General features: G+C 56.6%; 2 protein-coding genes and 1 non-coding gene across 6 annotated transcripts; 1 reads left to right on the plus strand and 2 right to left on the minus strand.

The window, feature by feature from the left end:
* Positions 1-675: 675 nt before the first annotated feature.
* Positions 676-10,823, minus strand: MED16 (mediator complex subunit 16). Of its 4 annotated transcripts, none has more exons than XM_075776342.1 (15): positions 10,792-10,823; positions 10,182-10,431; positions 9,683-9,790; positions 9,297-9,466; positions 7,983-8,414; positions 6,982-7,087; positions 6,132-6,287; positions 5,587-5,798; positions 5,104-5,310; positions 4,467-4,677; positions 4,128-4,261; positions 3,555-3,747; positions 3,091-3,307; positions 2,605-2,688; positions 676-1,492 (listed from the first exon to the last, which is right to left on the minus strand). In XM_075776342.1, the coding sequence occupies exons 2-15, from the start codon at positions 10,315-10,317 to the stop codon at positions 1,366-1,368; spliced, it is 2,493 nt and encodes an 830-aa protein (XP_075632457.1). In that variant the 5' UTR covers positions 10,318-10,431; positions 10,792-10,823; the 3' UTR covers positions 676-1,365. The 4 variants fall into 4 exon arrangements, with proteins under 4 accessions (XP_075632457.1, XP_075632455.1, XP_075632459.1 ...); XM_075776340.1 differs by having other exon boundaries at positions 10,588-10,813; XM_075776344.1 differs by lacking the exon at positions 9,297-9,466 and having other exon boundaries at positions 10,792-10,813.
* Positions 10,824-11,200: 377 nt separating this feature from the next.
* Positions 11,201-11,307, plus strand: LOC142598259 (U6 spliceosomal RNA). The gene has a single exon (XR_012832551.1). It is a non-coding gene; the product is annotated as a U6 spliceosomal RNA (small nuclear RNA).
* A 154-nt stretch (positions 11,308-11,461) lies between these two features.
* R3HDM4 (R3H domain containing 4) lies at positions 11,462-20,619 on the minus strand. The gene is made up of 8 exons (XM_075776443.1): positions 20,462-20,619; positions 17,250-17,404; positions 16,953-17,071; positions 15,751-15,874; positions 15,253-15,338; positions 13,852-13,937; positions 13,377-13,432; positions 11,462-12,641 (listed from the first exon to the last, which is right to left on the minus strand). Exons 1-8 carry the CDS (start codon positions 20,503-20,505, stop codon positions 12,538-12,540), a joined length of 774 nt encoding a protein of 257 aa, XP_075632558.1. The 5' UTR covers positions 20,506-20,619; the 3' UTR covers positions 11,462-12,537.
* Between the last annotated feature and the right edge of the window lie 45 nt (positions 20,620-20,664).

Consider the following 20,664-nt stretch of genomic DNA (forward strand, 5'->3'; position numbering starts at 1 on the left):
TGCTTTTCCTTAATTACCAGCAGAATAGCAAGGCAGCTACCAGCTCCATACAGCAAAACATGAAGCAGAGCTGACAGGCAAGCTCTTTGCCATCAGCTCAATGTTTCACTAATAAATGAAAATGCAGCTCCAGAGGGAAAAAGGAACATATAAAAACGGGCTCGTTCTCCCCCTTAACCGGTCTCTGGGGGGGACAGGCAGGAATTTGGCCAAACCACCGATCAGCTCCAAGCATCGCCGCTGCGCTTTGTCAAAGCGCACAGATGTTCAGGTCCAACTCCGTGAAGGTGCCGAGCACCCTCAGCTTGGTCTGATGGCGGCAGCAGCTCAGGGCTCCCCACAAGCAGGCAGCTGCCTGCTGCGGCCCAGTTCTGAGTGAGCAGATGCTACCAAGCACCCCAGCTCCCACAGGTACCCGACCTTGGGAGCAGTGCAGAGCTGTTCCTCAGACACACTGAAGTGTCCGGCTTTGTACAACAATCCTAACGACTTGCTGTCTTCTCTTGTGTCCACAGTAACCCAACAGAAGCTTGCCCCTTCCCATTTTGCAAGTGATTGCAGCTCATTTCCTAATAGAGACAAAATTAACAGGGCTTTCCCACTTCTGTCCTGGACAGGTGCTGTGTGACCAAAGTTACACAAAAGACTGCTCAAGTTTTGAAAACAAACCAAATGTTTTGTACAAAATTAAGGGAACTTTTATTTACAAAAGAGCTGCTGGTTTGGTGAGAGCCAGAGGGGTTTGCTCCGGGCAGTTCCTGCTCCTCCAGAGGGGGAAGACATTGCCCCGTTACAATACAGATGGGTCCGACAATGAAGTCCCCACCAGAGGGGCAAGTTTCCTCAAAGGACGGGGAGGTGCAGGGAAACAGGTAGTAACCAGCTCATGCCACACTTCCCGAGCGGCCTGTGGCAAGGGATGAACAGAAGGTACCATGAATCTGCTCCCCTTTGGTCGGGGACTGTCTGGCCCCAGCCACCACCCATCACCGCTCCGCCCAGGCAAGGGCTCAGCCAGCGCCCAGCCCCTCCGCCTCAGCCCAGAGGCACAGCCGCAGCCCAGCTCTCTCCTCCCAGGCCCTCGGCCCCAGCCAGGGCAGCCTCTGGCATTCCCACCTGGTTCTTCCCTGTAAAAGAGGAAAAGCTCCCTCCCCCCCTCCTTTTTGCCCAGAAAGATCAATGTGAGAAAAGCAGCGGCACTGCTGGTCAGCTGGCTTGGCACTGCCCTGCCGCTGCCCTGCCAGCAGCACGGGAACAATGCTTTCGGAGAGCTCAGAGCTGCCGTTCCTTTGTCCCAACTACCTCCAAGGAAGCTCCGAGCAGCTCTTCCGCTTGGCGCCCACTCTGCCTGCGCAGAAAATGTGCTCAGGAATAGCTGAGGGGCATCCTCCTCCACAGCCCCCCACACAAGCAGTTTTTGATCCAGCGCTGCTCCCACTGTTTCACCGCAGTGACTTTGTTTGGCGATTTCAGCATCGTAACGCAGCCACACCTGGAAAGAAACAGAGAGGTGCAGCCAGGCCCAGGAGACACAGAAACTTGGGGAAAAAAAGCCAGCACTGCTAGGGCATCTGTACAGATCACACAGGGAGGGAGAAATCTGAGGAGGAAAGCAGCTTTTGTCATTTGCAGGTGATGTTTGTGAGCGCTAAAAACCAGCTGAAACCATGCGAGCAATTATCTTACATGAAGAGAGGTTATCTTGGAACAGAAGGCTGTCTTCAAGACAACAGCCCCCAGCTGCTATTTATACATAAAACAGCAGACAGTCATCTTGTAAAAATGATCTGCTACAGAGACTTTCTATTAAAACCAATAATTAAAGCTAATTCAATCACATGATTAGACAGATGTTTGCTCCTTGCACCATTATTTTGAAATCCAGGTTCTTTTGTGAGGGTGGATGAAGAGGACAGCACAAAGGGACTTAAAACGCAAGCCTAGTTTGATAGATGACCCAAAAATGGCACCATGGATGCTGTGATTATTTCCTCTCACCAGCTCCTCTCCGAGAACACAGGTAGTTTTATTTAAAGACCAGACCTGCAAAACCAGCTGGGGATCTCTCATCACCGATAAAGACTCCTTCCTACAGGCCAAATTCTGGTCTCTGTTTACCTGCGCAGCCTGACTGCGCTCAGATTTTTCTGTTAAACACCATATTTATTCCATGACGCACAATTCAATGTAGTTCAGTCACTGGCAATGACAAACAGAGCTAATTCTCACAGAACCGGGGTTACTCTGCCAGGCAAAGTACTAAGGTTTTTAATCTACCAGCCACGCTGCAATGATACGGCAGCAGCTATCTGGAGTCAGCAACGCTGCTCAACAAGCATTTTAAGGATCTCAGTCTTCCAGATTAGGGATGCCTTAAACACAACCACAACCGCTTTCTTCCAATGCAAGGGGTAGCGCCATGCACCAAACCCCTTATTATAGAAGCAGCATTTCCTCCTGCAGACAATTAACACAAAACGTTACCGGGACACCAGCTAGGACGGCACACAGAGACCGAAAGAGCTTTAGAATGACAAAAAAAAACCAGTCTGAGTTTCTGCCAAGTCCTCCTCTGCACTAAGGGATTACGCTTGTGTGGCTCACCTGGTGCACGACTTGCACTCCTCTGTGGGGTACGCTCCTAAATGAAGCCGCCTCAGATGATCAATTTTGGGCTGTCCGGGTGCCCTAGGTAGGAAAAACAGGAACTTTTCTAGAACATCACTTTCTAAAAGCTGTCTCCAGGACATGAGCTGCATTTCTGTGGCCAACATGACGTGGGCTTTGACCACCTTGTCCATCGAGTGCTGTGGGATTCAAGGCCAGGCTGACATGGATCTAATCACAAACTAGGATTTCCCCTCCTCCATTTGCCACCTCTTTTCAATACTTTAAATTCCCAGCCCATTGCAAGTGAAGAAACGAATTTCAGCAGAAAGGACAAACTGCTCTTGGGTCGCACCAGCAAGTGGACGAGCCAAAACGCACAGACATCCCAAACCCAGTGACCCCTCAGAGCTGGGAAGAGATCCCACAGCCCCCTGCCTCCCTCTTCTCACCACACCACCTGCACGCTTCAGGTGTCTCTACCTGACAAAGGCATCAAACTGGGAAGAGACAGTGTGACCAACGAGCCCTGGAGCTTTCCCAAACTGCAGCCGGACGAGCTGTTTGTTCTGCAGCTTGCTGATAATGCCATCGTTGATGGGCAACCAGTCGATATTGGGAATGAGCAACTGGCTGGGCAGGAGGCAACACTCATCTATCAGGGTGTCATCTGGCTCCGTTATGTGATTTTCCTCACGACCTGCGTGGAAAATGAAGCAAAGAGAACCAGCATGATCTTTGGATTTCTCATTTAGAGATTGAGAACCGCGTGCAGTTTCCTCCTCCATCCGCCAACACAGCACAGAAAACAATAAACCTGGCAGCTGCGCTTGCCCTTTCTAAACACTACAGACCCACTCAGAAGTTACTCCCTGCAATTATTCCTTTCACGCATGATCCACATTAAGGAAGGATTCTTTTGTTCAGGGAAACTGGCAAACACTTACAGCACAGCCAGAGTTTAGTTAGCAGCCTGAAGAGGAGGGACATGCTGTCCTGGGTGTCAGAGGTTGCGGTGTAGACAGGGAGGCAGCTTGGCTTCAACAGTCCCCAAATACGGATCACCACCATCAGCTCCCTGAACATGCCCAAGGACGCCCCGTCCCGCAGAAAGCTGTGTCCCGGCCGCACCGGGGAACCCTGCGGAGGGAAAAAACAGTGAGATTGGGACTTAGACGCAGCCTGCTGGAACCACTGCTCCGTTTTCAGACAACTCCTCTTTTCAAGCACCACACAGCCTGCAGCACTCCCTGCCCGAGGATGCCGCAGAGGTCAGAGGCATACAGAGGTTCGTAAAAGGTTTAAACAAGCCAGGCAGCTCCTGAGCCTGCTTCTCTGATCGCAGCTGCCAGTCACTACATCACCATCACTACATCACCAACTGCCAGATGGGCACAGAAAGGACCACATTGTATTTCTGCTCTTTCTGCGTGTCTGTTTCCACAGGAACACCAGGGTTGGTGCTACCCAACACTGTGCACAGATTTCCACTCCTCTCTGGCTGTTCTCCAGGCTCTCACCTGGTTAGGAAGGCTGGCCAGCAGATAGAGCACAAAATCTCCCACCCACTGGATGAGCTGCTGCAGGGACTGCAACGTGGTCATCTCCAGGACAAATTCTTCTGTCTTCAGGTTAATCATCACCTTGTCAATGTCTGAAATAGAAGTGAGACATCTCCCAGCTCAGGCAGCTGGATCCAAACTTCACCCCCTGTCCCTGCAGTGCCAAGAGGTCGCCCTGCTCCTCCTCAAACCCAGGAGTTACGATGAGACCATGACACTTTATATCGAACCTAAAAGGGGAACGATCTGACACAAACCACTCGGAACGCAGTGCCAGGTGTTACGTGCAATCACTACCTATATCTGTGATCTTGGAGCAAATCTCGGTGAGTCGGTCCCCGGGACTCTTGTCTGGGGTGTTCAGGAAGTGAGGGCGTAGCAGCGATTTCAAGGTGCAGCTAATGGCGATGAGGAACAGCTTTGCGTGGTAGTCGCACACACGGGCTATCGTGCTGGAGGAGAGCTTGCAGAGAGATGCCTTCATGGCAACAATGCGCGTGGAGAGAACCTGATCGAGAGAGACACCACGAACAATACAGAAGTAAGGGCAGAATTAGAATAAGCTCATTAAAGCAAGCTGCTTTATTCTCTACTCTCCGTTTCTGCCGCATGAATGACAGGAATAGCGAATACTCTTCTGTGCGCGTACAAGCAGTGCTACTGTTCCCAGAATCTCTGCCAAAAATAGACTTTACCATTTCACCAGACGTTTCTAACAGGTAGAGACCCCTTAACGGTGGTGAAAATGAACGCTGCTTAAATGGAGGATCTTCACACCTCAAGTACAGCTCGAGCAGAATGTTCAGACAACATGGCCAGGTAGAGCCATCTGTCTCCTGAGCACTGGCTGTTATCACTCCCTGCTCTCAGCCACCGAGACCCCTGCACACGCCCCTCCTTTGCAGCAAGGCAGGGAGCTTCTGCCCCCACTGACCTGCTGCAGGGCCGCGTTCTGGCGCATGTACTCTTCGTGCAGCTTTTCCACCAGGTTCTGGACCATGTTGGGTTGGACGTGGAGAAGGATGTCCCACCAGTCGTAGCCTGTCACCATGCAATACTCCAAGAGGAACAGCAAATGACGGAGGGACATGTTCATGTCCAGCACGTGGCCCATGGAGGGGGAGATGCGAAGCATGCTCAGCTGAAGGGAGGAGGCAAAGGAAAACCTCTATCAATAACTGGATTGAAAACATTCTGCAAAGCCATAATGCGACACGGGGCCCACTGCACCTCATTCCTGACCCAAAGATACCATCCCTGCAGTAACGGGATGCATCCCTTCTTGTTTACATGGATCACGCAGCTGGAAGTAACATTCCCAGCATTCTTCTGAGTGATCCATCGCCTCTTAGAGGGACAGAGTGAGTGCCTGGATTGAGAGGAACTCATGCACACTCCCCGTAACAAAGCACAGTACCTTCCCATGACTATCGATGCCAGCCAAGGCCAGAGATGTCCAGGAGAGCTGCATGGCTTTGAAGTGAATCAGGGGACCAGCAGTTCGCTGCCTTTTGATGGCCTGCTCATCCACTGGGCGCTGGGAGGAAGAGCCGTAGAAGACGGCCATCGTTTGCAAGGACAGGCGATGAACAATGTGGACGCTGCCATCGTGAAAAGCCAAAGCCAGGCCTGGGGAGAGAAGACAACTCAGGCTGAGCAAGCAGCTCCTCCTGGTACAGCCCAGACCTCACCGCCACTGAAAGCCCATGTGGCAACAACACAGCACCCAGAAGGCTGCGGGCTCACAGGCACGTTTGGAGCTTCAAGCCACATCAGCGTTTCACAGAGATACGCCTCTTCCCACAGAAATGAAGCGGCATGGCAGGAAGATACCATGTCTTTGAAAGTTTTCCTATCAACATTCTCTACGGTTTGTTCTGAATTCTTACTGCAGAAGGTGAAGGAGGTAAAGTTTCAGGCAAAAGCTACATATTTAGGAGAAAGACAACAGAACCTCCTTACCCAATCCAGGGAAGAATTTGGTGTCATTCGCCACCTTCAGATCAGTATTGGTCAGGGAGATTGGCAACTTCGGCAGAGCCACAGCTGAAACCCGATCCAAGTCGTTGGTGGCAGAAAGAATCCGCCATTTCAGTATCATGGGTTGCTTGTCTCCAACTTTGACAAATAAGTAAATAAATGAGACATCTCTCCCCAAAGAGATCAGAAAATACACCCCCCTCCCTGATTTCTGCCCACACTCCCCAACTAAGTGGGATTACAGACCAAGCACCGACTGTTTGTTCATTCTACCAGACACATACATTTCCCTCATACGTCCCCCTTTTTTTTTTTTCCCTCTCTGATCTCAGTAATTGCAGAACAATGACTTGTTTTGCTAAGTCTCTTTTGATGGGAGGCTCTGCTGGTGGTGATTAAAAAAAAATCCTTATGTACAATAATCCTTTATATTTCACCGGAACAAACTGCATAAATTTGATTTTGTTATATCTGAAATCAGGCGGAAAAAACATGCAGACTGGATAGCTTGATTAAACAGGCTTTGCTGCACGATCTTTTCCCTTTAGAAGGCTCAGCTCACTCGGTTCTCAGTGGGAAGAGTGGTTGCACTGCATAACACAGAAAATGTCTTTTATTGAGTGAAAGTAACAATCAAACCACTTCCTGGAAACCAGCAATTTGTTGCCTAAGATGCAAACAGACAGACTAGAGCATGTGACTGAGATCACCTGAAAAATAAATACGGGATTCTGGATAATCCCATATATGTGATAATGGATTTGAGAACCTGTCTGGCATTTTCACTCAGACCTTGCTCCTCTTTTTAAAAGTATCCGGGGCAGAAACTCACCCACAGGGGAGATTTGCTGAAAGATATTATTGACTGGCAACCCCTCTTTCCGCAGAGACCAGCACTCCACGATGCTGCTGTTTTGGTTGGAAGCACAAAGCAACACCTGCAAGACAGAAACCCGTACTGCAACGACATGCAAACTTTACAATAGGGAAAGACACCATCCCCTCGTATTTTCTGCCCCTCCCTCTCCCCCCTGTTTTGAGGCTCCTTCTCCCAATTAGTTTATACTCCATTAGCCAAAAACAGAGGATCGCATCGGCAACACATAACAAAGTCCTTAGTTCCAGCTAGAGGGAAAAAGAGGCAGAACTCTGCCACGTGTTATTGTGGTCTGTGCCACATCACAGACCATCTCATCTCTGGCAAGCCTGTGACCTGCTGATGTCACTCACATACATCCTAAACTAAACGTGAAGAAAAGGGCAGGAACTGAACTGACTTTGAAGCCAGAGGAGACACTTTGTTCTCCACCAAGGCACTCTGTCCTAACCAGAGGACAGAGAAGCAAGGTTGGGTGTCACTGAATCACTTCACTTTCCAGAATCACATTATCAATCCCTTAGCAAACTAAAATAAGTCACACAGATCAAGAGCTCTAAGTGTTCTGGAGAGAGGCTGCTTTGAAGCTGAGACCTAAAGATGAAAGACTTCACCTCCCAGAACCTCCCGGACAGCCCGGCGGAGCTCCCCTACAGCTAATGCCAGATACGGAAAATACATAAAGCAAAGCCTAATCAGGCTAATGAAGGAGGGGGCCCTTCAGGGATGCAAAACCAGAGGGCCCAGCCACTACACCCCCAGACCTCTTAAGCGCAGCCTGCTCGACAGCGATGCTGAACTAGTGGCACTTCCAGAAACAGCAGCTAGAAATGCAAAGGGCATTGCAGGACATGATCCTTCACCTCCAGAGCCATGTGGGAAAGCCAAAGGTGGAGCAAACACCTACTTCCTTGCTATTCACTTAACTCCTACTTGCTTTAACAGCCAACGCTCACCTGCTCTGACATGTCCCGAGCGAGGAATTTCAGGTGAGTGATTGCTGGGTATTTGTCTTTGCGGGCAGGGTCCGTGGTGCAGCGCATGAAGAGGGAAGGCAGGATTTCGGTGTCTATTTTGCATTTCTCATTCACCACGCTGACACAGACTTTGTAGAACTGGACAGGGGAGGTGCTGCTGCCATCTGACGTGGCCACCACGATGTTCCCCCCACCAGTGAAGGCCACGTCTGCCAAGGCAACGCGACAGCGGAGGCGGCACAGGCTCTCTGTGGATGTCAGCACCTGCCCGTTGGGCTTGAGGAGAGAGACTGTCACCAGCCCGCTGATGGTCACGGCAATCCAGCCCTCCATGGGCTTCCCACCAAACAGTGTCAGTGACGGAGAGAACTTGACCCGGGAAAACTTTTCACCGAAGTTCGATGCTCCAGACTGTGAACAGAGAACGACAACACAAAGACATTTGCACCCAATCTCTGCAGCGTTCTCATGACTGCGGAGCTCTCCTCGTTAAGCCACTGCAGCACGGTCTGCAGAGCTGAACAGAGCCGGACAAGAGCACCGAGCTCATACACCCAACTCCAGATGCAACCCCGGAGAGGCCCCTTTGCCCCAAGGCAGAGCAGTTCCAGCTGCGCAGGCAGCAGGAGCACCCCAGCCCACCAGCTGAGCTCTCGGAGCACCCCAGAGCTCTAGCCCCACTGGTTGAGCCTGGAAGACCAACACCCCCTCTTCCTTTCTGTGCCCAACTCTGGCTCCGACACCAACTGGCTGCACAATCCTTCACATCCCTGTGCCTCAGGTTCTCCAGTACTAAACAGAGGGAAAGGCTTCTCTCTGTGGGACACTGGAAGCATTAACGTTTAAAAAAAGCATACGTAGGTAACTTCTACTTGGCAGACTTGCTTTTTTTGAGTCTGACAGAATTAGACACGTTTCTAAACAAGCAGGTTATCTCCATACACATATGGTTCCCACTCCCAAATCCCTGGATCAAACCTCAGGACTTTGAATGCATTTCTTCTGAATTATTGCTGGTAGGCAAAGAAATACTTTTATCTCCATTTTACAGCCAAGGAAACTGAAGCACCAGACTAAGACACGTTTAAAGCGCCAAGAGAAACAAGGCATCCAACCCCCATTGAAATTCAGCAGGAAGGAGGAATCTGACTTTTCTTTTTAACTGGAAAAATTCCCCTACTCAACTCGCCCGAGGCCATGGCGGAAGCCCAGAGCAGAGAGAAACACAAGACAAGGGTTTCCCAAGTCCTTTGCTAACGACTCGACCCGATCCCCTGCAGAGCTGGGACAAACCTTTTCCACGTGCAGAGCCAGCTTCACGCCATTGTGCAGCCAGGATAAGGCCACAACTGGGTCCCCTTCCACCATACTGCCCACAGTGTTCTCCCAGCTGTTGGCCAAGTGATCGGTCATGCTCCAGCACTTGATGTGACCATCTGCGTCTGCCGAGAGCAGCCTGGAGCCTACAACAACAGCGCCTCGTGAGAACCAGGGGGCACAGCCAAAAAAGAAAATAAAAATCAACCCACCACGGTGCAGTTTGAATGGAGATAACCAACTCGTGGCTGCGAAGCCCTGGACAAACTCCTGCTCCACAACGAATCGTATCCCATTGTTTTGGGAAACACACGCATGTGAACAGTGGGACAGAGGGGTAGCAAGAAGTGATCTAAGCTCACCTGACTGATCCCACTCCAAACAAGTGATGACTTCAGCATGACCAGAATTAACGGAATAGACGTCCCACGGATGCTCAGTGTCAATGATATGGACCATATGGGTGAGATCTACATGAAAAGAGAAGTGAATCACCGCTGCTCGTTACCAGCTACCCAGCTGCCATTTCTAAACCCACAGAGCCTCAGCTGATGCAAGGAAAGACAAAATATTTTCCATCAAGCAATTTTGGGAAAGAGGTGAGGTACCAGATGCCAAGGCAGAGCTTGCCCTGGTTTAGCAGAGCAAGAACCGCTTCCCAGTGAACAAAACACCCATTAAATCTAAGGCACTGAAGGAAAAGAAAGAGCACAAGTTTCCTGTGTCGATGAGCGCAGGTGAGAGCTTTCAGGGCCAAAGCAGAGCACAGGCCACCCGGCCCAGCGATTCCCCATGACAGGAGTCGCCTAAACGCCTTGCGAGCTTCCCGCCGTTACCCAACCTGCCGCGAGCCCGCTGTACCTTTCTCCTCCTCGTTTCTGAGGTCTGTGGTGAAGGCGATGAGGTTGCGGCAGGACCAGGCGCACACTAACGGGATGGAAGGACAGTGGTCGCTTTTCGGCTTCTTCTCCCACTCGCAGACGTAGGCCAAGTCCATGGCGGCGCTGGCAGAACCCCGGCGCTCCGCCGGCCCTGGGGTCCCGCGGAGAGGGAAAGAGGCGGCGCTCCGTCCTCCGTGGAAGTAAGGCACGGCGGTTCCACGGGTCACAGGCTGCAGGCAGAGCCCCGGTTACACCGGCCCCCACCGCGACCCCGGCACCCGAGCGGGGAGGGAGCATCAGCCCCAGCTCCCCAGGGGCCAGCGGGGACCCCAGCCCCTAGGAGGGTATGAGTGGGTGTGTGAGCGGGTGGGGGGGGGAGCACAGACCTCAAGACACGCGTGGGGGGCAGCCCCACACCGGGAGAAGCCCCGGCGCCCCCACGGCGGGAGCGCGGCCTGCCCCTCGGGGACAGGAGAGAAGCCGGGAAGCTGGGCCTGCCGCAGAGGCGAGGCGAGGCGGGGGGCACAGGGGGGAGGGGGGGCTCTGCCCGCCCAGGTCCCGGTCCCTCACGGGGTCCCGGCCCCACTCACCGCCCGCACCGCCTCCCGCCGCACACGAGGACCCCGCCCCGCCCCTTCGGGCTGCCCTCCGCGCGCCTGCGCTGTGCCTGCGCTGTGCCTGCGCTGCGCCCCGCTCCGCGCGTTCAGGCACCGCCGCGGACAGCCCGGGAGGAGGCCCTCAGCGCTGGGGTGGGGGAGCGTCACACAGGAGCTCTAATTTGCATGGACGCCTACCCAGAACGCACCGCGGCAGCGACAGCAAATATAACATAAAGTTTTGGGGATTTTGGTGAATTCGAAAGGAAGTCAGGTGTCGAAAGTCAGGATTTCGGGGGGGGAGGGAATAGTGGGATTATCTATACAGGAAAGAGCGGTCACCCTATTTTGCCTATGCCTGTGATGTGGAACCTTAAATACCGCGGCGGGGAAGGAGTGTTTCGTGCTCGCTTCGGCAGCACATATACTAAAATTGGAACGATACAGAGAAGATTAGCATGGCCCCTGCGCAAGGATGACACGCAAATTCGTGAAGCGTTCCATATTTTTTCGGATCCCCCAGTCCATATTCCCGAGACCGGCCCGCACCCGCTTTTTGCGGGGGGGGGGGGGGGTGGGGGCGGCGTGTGTGTGTGTGTGTGTGTCCCGGCTTCCCGCCCCCCCGCCCCGAGCCCTCTCCCCACGCAGAGACACAGCCGGAGGGTGGGAGCACGGTGGTTTATTGTTCCCGAACGCCACCCGAGTCACACAAGCAATCGAGGTGCAAGGGCAGGCTGGGGGCTCCCCCTGCCCCGGAGCGGGGGGGGAACCCCCGGTTAATGGCAGCTGGTGTCTTTCCAGAGCAGCCGGGGGTGCTGCCGCAACAGGCAGAGACACAGTCCCAGCCGGGGGTCCAACACCTCCAGCAGCCCCCACGCCACGCCAGAGCGGGGACTCCCCTCTCCCAGGGCTCCTCAGCTGCAGCCAGCCCTCGACGCATGCGGGGGCACGGGGAGACTCACAAACTGCCCCAGCAGGAACACAGGGCTGCACACCCCAGCACACACACACACGCACATAAATGTATACACACACAATAAAAACCACAGGCTATATTACAGTTAAAAACAGCCCGGCCCGTGAGGTAGGGAACGGGGCACTGCTGAAACCCCAGCAGGGCGAGAGGGGGCTGAGCCCCCCCCCAAGCAAACACCCCATCCCAGGCACAGAGCTGTGGGTGCTGCGCAAAGCACCGCTCCCCAGGAACGGGAGGGCCCCGAGGCTCTTCTGCCGGCTCAGCATTTGCTCAGCAGCCACGAGGAGCTGTTTCACCACAGAAAAATCTGGAGCAAAATCACCCCACGAGCGTCAGTGCCAGAGGTGGGTTTGGCCCAGCCCGATTATTTTTTAAAAGCACCTGGGCTATAAATAGACACACAAACAGTTCCAGGGAGAGAGCTCCAGCCAGGAAGCAGCACGGCAATCCCGGGGAACAGGGGGGAGCATGACAGATAGGCACCTGCTTCGCCCACGCCTCACGGCCGGCCATATCTGGCAGGGCCAGGATGCCTGCTGCCCCCCAGGAGAGTCCCGGCAGCCCGGGGGAGCGCAGCCCCCGGCTCTGCACCATCAAGCATCGGCTCTTGGAGCAGGGGAAGGGACGAGCCCCTTGAGGACGGTGTGAGGGGAGAGGCAGGCAGCGGGCTGGAGCCGAGGGGACGGCGGGGCTGGGGGAGGCCAGGCGCAGATGAAGGAAGCCTTCAGTGCACCAAGCGAGGGGCAGGGTGTCCCTGGGGGGTATCAGCTCATCTGCCCCAGGTAGTCTGAGAGCAGGAGCTCGGGGGGCAGGAAGACGTGGTGTTTGTTGCTCACTTTCATTTGACGTTTCCCTTCGATGTCTGAACCTGGGGAGCAAAAGGGAGCAGTTAGCACAGCCCCATCCCCCCCGTGGGTCCCAAACACCGTTCCCAGCCCAGCTACCTCCTCTCCTCACCACGGCTTGGAGCAAGCACAGGTTCCTCTGTGCTCTGCAAAGGCAGCAACTATCCTCCCCAGCCCCCTCCACGTGTCCCTGCCGGCACCATGGGCTCCACTTCACATCATTAGCGCTCTCGTGCTGTTTTCCACAAGCAGCTGCTAATGAAACACTCAGCAGCAAAAACTCCTCCGCAGAGACAGAGCCCGGCGCCTCTCCTCCCCTGCCTTGGCAACAAAATCTTCTAGGGAAACCCACGGCAGGGTGTGGGCACGGCCGCTCTCTGCGGGAGGAGGCAACAGTCGCAGGAGAGGGAGCCCCATGAGCTCCTGCTTTGGAGCCAACCCAGAGAAGAAATGACAGCACTGTTGTGAACGAGACATCCCCAGGCAGAGCTGGGCCTGGCCATCACCCTGGCTGCTGGGCTTCAGCCCCTGGCAGCAGCTGATGCTGCCCAGCAGCACTGGTGGAGCGGGGTGACCACAGCCAAGGCTCCCCAGGGAGCTTCGGGGAACAGAGCAGGGTTATCTGTGAGCCACAGCGCAAGGTGGGGCAGGGAGGAGGAAGGGAGGAAGAGGCTGAGCTGGAGAGGAGAGATAGCAATGGAGAGAAGGAAAAACCAAAAACAACCCCAAAACCAAACAAACAAACATGAGGCTCTTACTGGCAGAGACGAGGTCCATGTACTGGCAGAGCGCGTGGAGCAGGAGTCGCTCAAAGCTGGGGGAGACGGGGGACAGGGTTAGAGCTGGCAGGTCTCAGACCAGCATCTCCCAAGCGCTGCCTTGCCCTCGTTCCTCTTGTGAGCTCACAGATCAGAGGCAGGAGTACCAAGTGCCACAAGCCTCTGTGCAAGGATGCCCCCAGAATGTCCCTCCCTTAGGGGCTCCGCAGTGTCCCCAGCTGGACACCCGTGAGACCGATCCTGCCAAGGGGTCTTGTTCGCCCCCAGAGCCCCTCTGCAGCCTGGGGTGGCTCTGGGGCAGCTCAAAGCCGGGCAGAGCAGCTGTGTGCGCTGCAGTTTGCTCAGGCCGCGGTGAGCAGGGAACCCCCATGCGTGGGGTATGTACAGCTTGGGGCCCTGGCCTCCGCTCCGTGGGGAGAGGCGATGCTCTGCAGAGCTGGAGGGGGAGGAATACCTGTTGTCCATCAATGCTGTGTAGACAGACTGAGGGGTGACGGAGAAGAAGGCCAGCAGCTCCTCCTCCAGGCCCTCCAGCGTGCCCTGTAAGGAGAAGCAGGGGCTGTCAGCGAGGGGGCAATGGCGGCCAGACCCTGCTCAGACCCTGCGGCAACAGGCGAGAGCAAGGAGCTGGGCAAAGGGAGGTGGCACTTGCCGGGTGTACCCCAGCGTGGGCAAAGCCACCTGCCCCATGCAGCTCTGTGCCCCTTGCAGCACCCATGCTTTGCCTTTGAGGAGCCACTGTCCCAGCTGGGGCCAGGCCGAGCCACAGGAACTTCGTGACTACAACCACCTTCCCTGCCACGTCTGCACAGACTCAGCATGACGGGGCCTCCAGCTCCCGAGGAGTTACCGCCAACAGCTCACAGGCAAGTCATCTGGCTGCAAGATGGCAGGAAGGCACAAGGAGAGGAGACATCTCCCCTTTCCAGTGCCCAAGGCGGGGAAGAATCCATCCCCTGCCAGCTCCATACTTTGTGTACTAAGGGCTGGCATTGTCCCTCACGTTCAGAGCGGCAGCAGCCAGGAAAGCCTCGTGCCTCGCATCTCCTTTTCTCCCGACAGGCAAAGATCAACTCGATGTAGCTCTCCAGAGCACCATGACCCCAGAGACAAGCAGCAGAAGCGAGTCTCATTTGAGAACAAATTGAGCAGAAGCCAGCGGGCAGGAGGAGCTGAGGCTGCTTTCAGAGACTCTAATTAGAACAAGAAAAACAAACAGAGCAGGAAAACAGCACCATTGAGAAGAGGGAGCAGGGAGCCAGGCACCCTCAGGGCCCAGCAGAACAAGTGTCTGGGCAGGCAGTGCGGCACAGAGGCTGCACGTGGCAGCTTGGCTCCCCGAGCCAGGCGGCACAAGGCCACACTTGCCTCTCCGTTCAGAATTAATTGTCCGCTCAGCCGTTTATACAGCTTGACCCCTTTCAAAATGCATTTGAGTTTTTCCAAATAGCCTCGTGTGGACTATTTGGTAGAACCCAAAGGCTCCGCTGCTGCCCCTGTGGGCAAACACACTGGGTTTCCCCGTCACCTGCTGCTCACCGGGCAGAGACTGGGAAACAACCCCGTAAAAGTGTCCTGTAACTGCCAGAAAAATCTGAACTGAGCCAGGAAAAACCATCTGCACAGGGAGCTGAATGTCTGTTTGCAATCAGCCACCACTGCAGAGGTCATACGAGAACTGGAGCACGTTGCCCAAGAGCTCATCTGAAATTCGGCACTTGTCTGGCTCGGAGACCGTGCGTGAGGTCAGGGGACAGCCCTCGGGACACGGCTCCAGACGAAGCTGCACGTGGGACGCTGGCAGCCAGAGCCCAGCCTGCCCCAGTCCCGCCGCCCCCAGCAGCTCCCGGCTCACCATGGGGATCCTGCCCCGCTTCAGGGTGGAGCGCAGGCGACGGCTGATGCGCTGGAAACACTCCTTGGGTGTGTAGGCAGGGTGCTCTGGAGCCAGCAGAGAGAAGACAGAAGGGACTTGGGACACAGCTCACATCCCCAGTGCCCGCGGGATGGCTCTGGCCACAGCCACATGGCATTGCCTCTTGGAAGGAGCCTGACGTCCCCATGGCTGCTCCGGAGGAGCCCAGCTGGCCACCTCCTGTGTTCGTGGATCTGCCCAAAGTCACTCCCGGACCAGGAACACCCTCCCCAGCAAAGGAGCATTTGGATGGTGCTGAGATTTGGGGGTTTGCAATCACTGCAGCACCTGAGGGGGTGGCTCAGACATCCCCAAGTCCTGTCATGAGTGGATGGCGCAGGGAGAAGGATGCAGCCCTTGGGGAAGAGTGCCCTTCCCAAAACACATGCAGGGGAAGAAAGGGAGAGGCTCTCCCCACCCAGCATCCCCTCCCAGCACCTTTCCACTTGTCTTTGTTCTTGACTGGCAGCTTCCTCTTGTGCTTCTTCCTGGCCTCCTCCTCCAGGTAGAGCAGGACTCGCTCTTGTTCTTCTCCTGACCGGTTCATGAAGTCGTTCCAGATCTGACAAAACAAACCACCGCACCCCGCTGCAGAGGTCTCTGGGGAGCACCCTGCGGTGCATGGCCACCCTGAGCCCACCTGGTGCCCCGAGAGCCTTCTCCTCGCCCCCCTGTCCCCAGGGATGGCCCAAGCAGAGCAGGAACAGCAGCTTGGAGAGGGGAATGAATGGGGCTGGGCAGAGCTCTGCAGCTGCGATGCTGCCCCAGCCAGAACAAAGGAACAGGCCACAGCAGTGACAACCTTTCTCTGTGTCTCTCCAGCTCCTGATTGTCTGTTACAGCTTGTAACAGCCGCTTTGGGAGGAGATGCAGATTTAACACTCGGAGCCAACATACAAAGGTTACTGGGAGTCCGAGTGCTGGCACTGTAACAGCCTATCCATGCAATCCAGCTCAAACCCAGGTCTGCATCGGGCTTCCTAAGCCTGGCTTGGATGAGCGAGAGAAGAGCTCTGCAGAGCCAGGAGTACACATGCAGACCGTGCAGGTTGCTCTGCAGCCGAAGCCCCGAGCATCAAACAGGAGAGAAGGCAAGTTTCAAAACAGCCGCTTACGGAGCTAGTGTTGTAACACGGGCTGGGCAGCGTGAAGCAACAGAGGGGTTGGGCAAGGGGCCTGTTTTGGAGAAGTGCTGCAGCTCACCCTGTGTCAGTCACTCCGCAGATACAATGCTGTACGTTGGGGCACTGGGCAGTGCTCAGGGCACTGCTAGGGGCAGCAGCAGCCTCCATTAAGCTGGCCTGGCCAGGGTCTGAGCAGGACCCAGCCCCCGCACCGCACGTTTATGCGGATCCTCTGCAAGAATCTGCCCAGAGATCCCCCAGCCCACAGGCTGCAGGACCAGGGGCCCCAGGACATGATCTCCCTCTGGCACAGAAGGTGGCAGCCGGGCACTGGGCGCACAGACACCGTCCCCAACTCCAACATCATGGAGGAGCTAGGGCATAGCAGCTCAGGCCAGGGAGGCAGAGGGTGCTCGGGCTGGAGGAATGAGGTTTGGACACCACGCACTATCAGAACCACACATGCCGTGCCAGGGCCTCCCCAGCGAGCCCCGAGCAGCGGGCAGCTGCACCTACCTCCACATAAGTCTCGTTGTTACAGGCCTCGGTGAAGATGCTTGGGGTGGCAGAGTGGGTGAGCTCTCCCTCGTCGCTCCCACATTCATCTCGCTCCAGAAGTGTCATCAGGTAGCGAGCTAGGAGGGAAGAGAGCAAAGCCCCTGAGAGGGAAGGTAGTGCCCTCAGAGAAGCCCTGTGCCCCCAGCACCCCCCTGCTTGCCAGGCAGCGGAGCGTTTAGGGGCAGCAGCACCTGCCTGGGGAAGAGACTCAGCCCAGGGAAGAGTCAGCGCTTGGAGCCCGCCCCGAGTCCTTACTGTTCTCCAGCCTCTGCAGGCTCTTGCGCCCCTTGGCCCTGGGGATGAGGTCCGAGTTGCGGATGGCCTTGTTGATATAATACTGCTTTCGCTTGGAGGGGGAGAACCTCTTGGACGGGGAGTCCTCCAGTGGGGGCAGGCAGTCCTCTATCCTCCTGCAGGGACACAGGGCAGAGGGGACTGAGCCCACCCGAGACCCCCCAGGCCCCAGAACAGCTATGGCAGCACGAGGACAGGGAGCTGCGTGGGGAGAGCCCACGGCGGGGATGACGGGGGAGGCAAAGCATCAGCCATCAGCACTAGTGCCACAGGCACCGCATCCTCCTCCGTGGGGCCCTGTACCCCATCAGACACAGCTAACAGCCTCACGGCCCTATCGCCCGATCATCGAAGGCAGCGGTAATACCCGCCCTGGCCATATAATCACCATATAACAACCAGCCACAAGCTGGCAGGGCCCAGAGCAGAGACACCGGCTGCCCCAGTACCACCCAGAGCAGACAACGGGTAAGGAGCCTGCCGGTCCCAGCAGCAGGAGCCTTCATTGCCATAAAGCTACAGCCCCCCGGAGAAAGGCTGCACCGCTCCTGGGTAGGCCCAGAGGCGTTTGGCTTCTGTTGATAACAATGCTCTGGTCAGGGCGTTACTTAGTAACTACCATAAAACTTGGAAAATTTCATGTGAAAATTAAACCAAGCGACGAGTGAGAAGCTCACTGGACATGTAACACAACCGCTTTGGTTTCAAAGTTCACAAAAACTCCGCCAAAGACAGGAAGTTTCACTATCTTTTCGCTTGTTCTTTGCTAAAGCCTCTGCATCGCAGCTTCCCCTCCGGTTTGTGTGGATTTCCTTTAGCACAGCAAAAGGTGGGCGAGAAAACCAACATCACCAAAACAAACCACCCCTACACAACGACGGTACACGCCGGGCTGGAAGGGCAGCTGCACCACCACCGGACCGCTGCCACAGCGACACCATGTCTCGCCCCTTCCACGGGGCTGGTCCCCACCGGGCATGGCTGTCCCTGCTATGTCCCCACCTGGACCCCTCCTTTCCAGCGCCCTGGGGCTTGGGGGAGAGCTGGCACCGCAATCAGGTGCTGGCACAGCCATCCTCAGCAGCTGAGGCAGAGCGGGCTGTGCTGCCTGATTACAGCCTGCCAGCCTGGGAAGGTGGCCAGCTGCTTACCCACACCAAAGCCTTGATTTTTTTTTTTGATTTTTTTTTTTATTTTTTTTTTTACTCCCCTTCCCCTGGACAGAGGCAGCAACGGGCCTCTGCTGCTGGCAGGGAGGAAAACCCCACCTCTTCCCCTTCCAGCTGAAGGGAAAACAGTGGCAGAGGTGGCCTTGGAAGGAAAAAAAAAAAAAAAAAGAGATGCACGTATCCCTGGCGATGACTAACAGACGGGTGGGGAGCTGTAACCCAAGCTGCAAACAGAGAGCGACCAGGGCTCACAGGTCAACTTTTGATACAAAGGTGGTTTTAAAAAAAAATAAAAAAGAATAGAGGGAGTCACCTTACTGCAGGCCCCAATTCAGAGGTTTGAGTATACAGAGCTCGGCAGCTGCAAGCCTGGCACTACCAGGAGCCGTCACGGCTCACCGGCACGGCCCCGGAATAGCTGCGCACAGAAGGAGCCCCGCAAAGGGAAGGGGCCCGAGGCAACGCGCAGTAAATATTTACCCTGTTTTCATAGACAGGGAGCCCTATCTCAGGGCAGTGGGACCACGGGGAGGGCTCATCCTCGAGGCAGGGGGAGAAAGGATGTTAAAAATCGCTGTGCAAGTGTCACCAGAGCGGGAGCACCCTCAGCGCTGCGGGGACCCACCAGCCTGGCCCTCCCCTGCTCCTCGGCGGCAGGACAGCTGCTGAGCTGCACGCGCCTCTCGTTCCCCAAAGCCTCCAGGGCTGTCTGCGGCGGTGCGGAGGCTGCCTGGCATGTGCTTGCGTGCCTGGCACCCCGCCTTGGCACCCTGTGCTGCCACGTCCGCCGTTCGGCACTGCCACCTCTGCCCGCCGGCACTCGGCAGAGCTGCGGGATTCATTTCCAGGCCGGGAGACTCACAGGTGACAGTGACCTTAGGCCGGCGCCAGCACAGCCGGGCTTTACAGCATCAGGCGCCCAGCCAGGAACAAGCAGCCGGTTTCAGACGAGCTCCACTTTCGTTCCCTTAATGGTAACTCCAGCGTCGGGAGCCCTGCCCGTGCAAGCCACGGCAATGCTGCCACGGCCACTGCCACCCCCAGGGAGCCGGGTCCCAGCAGAGCTCATTCCCTGGGGACCAGAGCAAACACCGACCCCCAGGGAAACGAGCCCAGCAGCTCCAGGGCCACCGCACAGCAAGTTTAGCGGCTTCTCCCCTAGTTCTCATTTCCAGGCAAGGAACAAGAAGCCTCTTGTTCCCAAAACGGGGATTTTTAACCAGTTCCTATTATTTATCATTTAACAAGTGGGACAAGGCACCAACACTCCAAGCAAAGCCACCGCTGCCAGACGGGACTGCTGCATCCACGAAGAAGAAGCCCCATCGGGCAGAGCCGCCCCGCCGGCTCCCCGGCTGCCGTGGCACGGCTCTGGGCAGCCCGGTCCTGAGCCCCCCCCCATTGCCCCAGGCTGGGGGTGGAGGGCTCGGCTCGCCGGGCAGCATCATCCCCCCCCCCCCCCAGCCCCGGTCAGGGCTCCCCCGAGGGGGGAGCAGCCCGGCCCGGCACACGGGGCTGAGCCCAGCGGGACCGGGTCACCCGAGGGCCCGGATGCGCCGTGGCACATCGCCGCTGCACTGCCGGTGTCCCCGGGGAGCACCCGTGACCTTCAGTGGGGTAAACACTAATTAACCCATTATCCTAATCGCGGCCTCCTGCCTCTGACACAGCCGCCTCCGGGCCCAGGCGCTTTCCTGCTCCGGTTCGATGGGGTAACACCTCTCCCGGGACGCCGCAGCCGCCCGCTCCCGCCGCTCCCCCCGGCCCCGCTGCGGCGCTTTCAGGGGTCCCCTCCGGGGGCGAGGAGCCCGCGGACAAGCGCTGCCCGGAGGCTGCGGGAGGAACCGGCGGGTGCTGGCGGTAGGAAGGGGGACAGGCACGGGGCCGCGGCCACACTGACGGGCCAAGGACCGAAGCCACAGCCGGGCCCACGGAGAAGACCCGGCAGGCCCCCAGCCGCCCCACGGGGCAGGCCCCCGCCCGGCCCCGGGGCCCCGCACTCACGGGTAAGGCTCCTCAGGGCCCGCGCCGCCCCGCAGCACCACCATGGCCCGCTCGGCCCGGCCCGGCCCGACCCGACCCGGCACCGGGGCCTCCGCGTCCCCCGCAGGAAGTGGCGTCACGGGGAGGCGGGGCCTCAGGGAGCCCCGCCCCGGGGCACGGCGGGGGCCGGGGCGGGGTCACCGGGGGGGGGTGTTTGCCTATGT

This window comes from Balearica regulorum, chromosome 26 (genome assembly GCF_011004875.1).
Source record: "Balearica regulorum gibbericeps isolate bBalReg1 chromosome 26, bBalReg1.pri, whole genome shotgun sequence".
Classification (NCBI taxonomy): Eukaryota; Metazoa; Chordata; class Aves; order Gruiformes; family Gruidae; genus Balearica; species Balearica regulorum.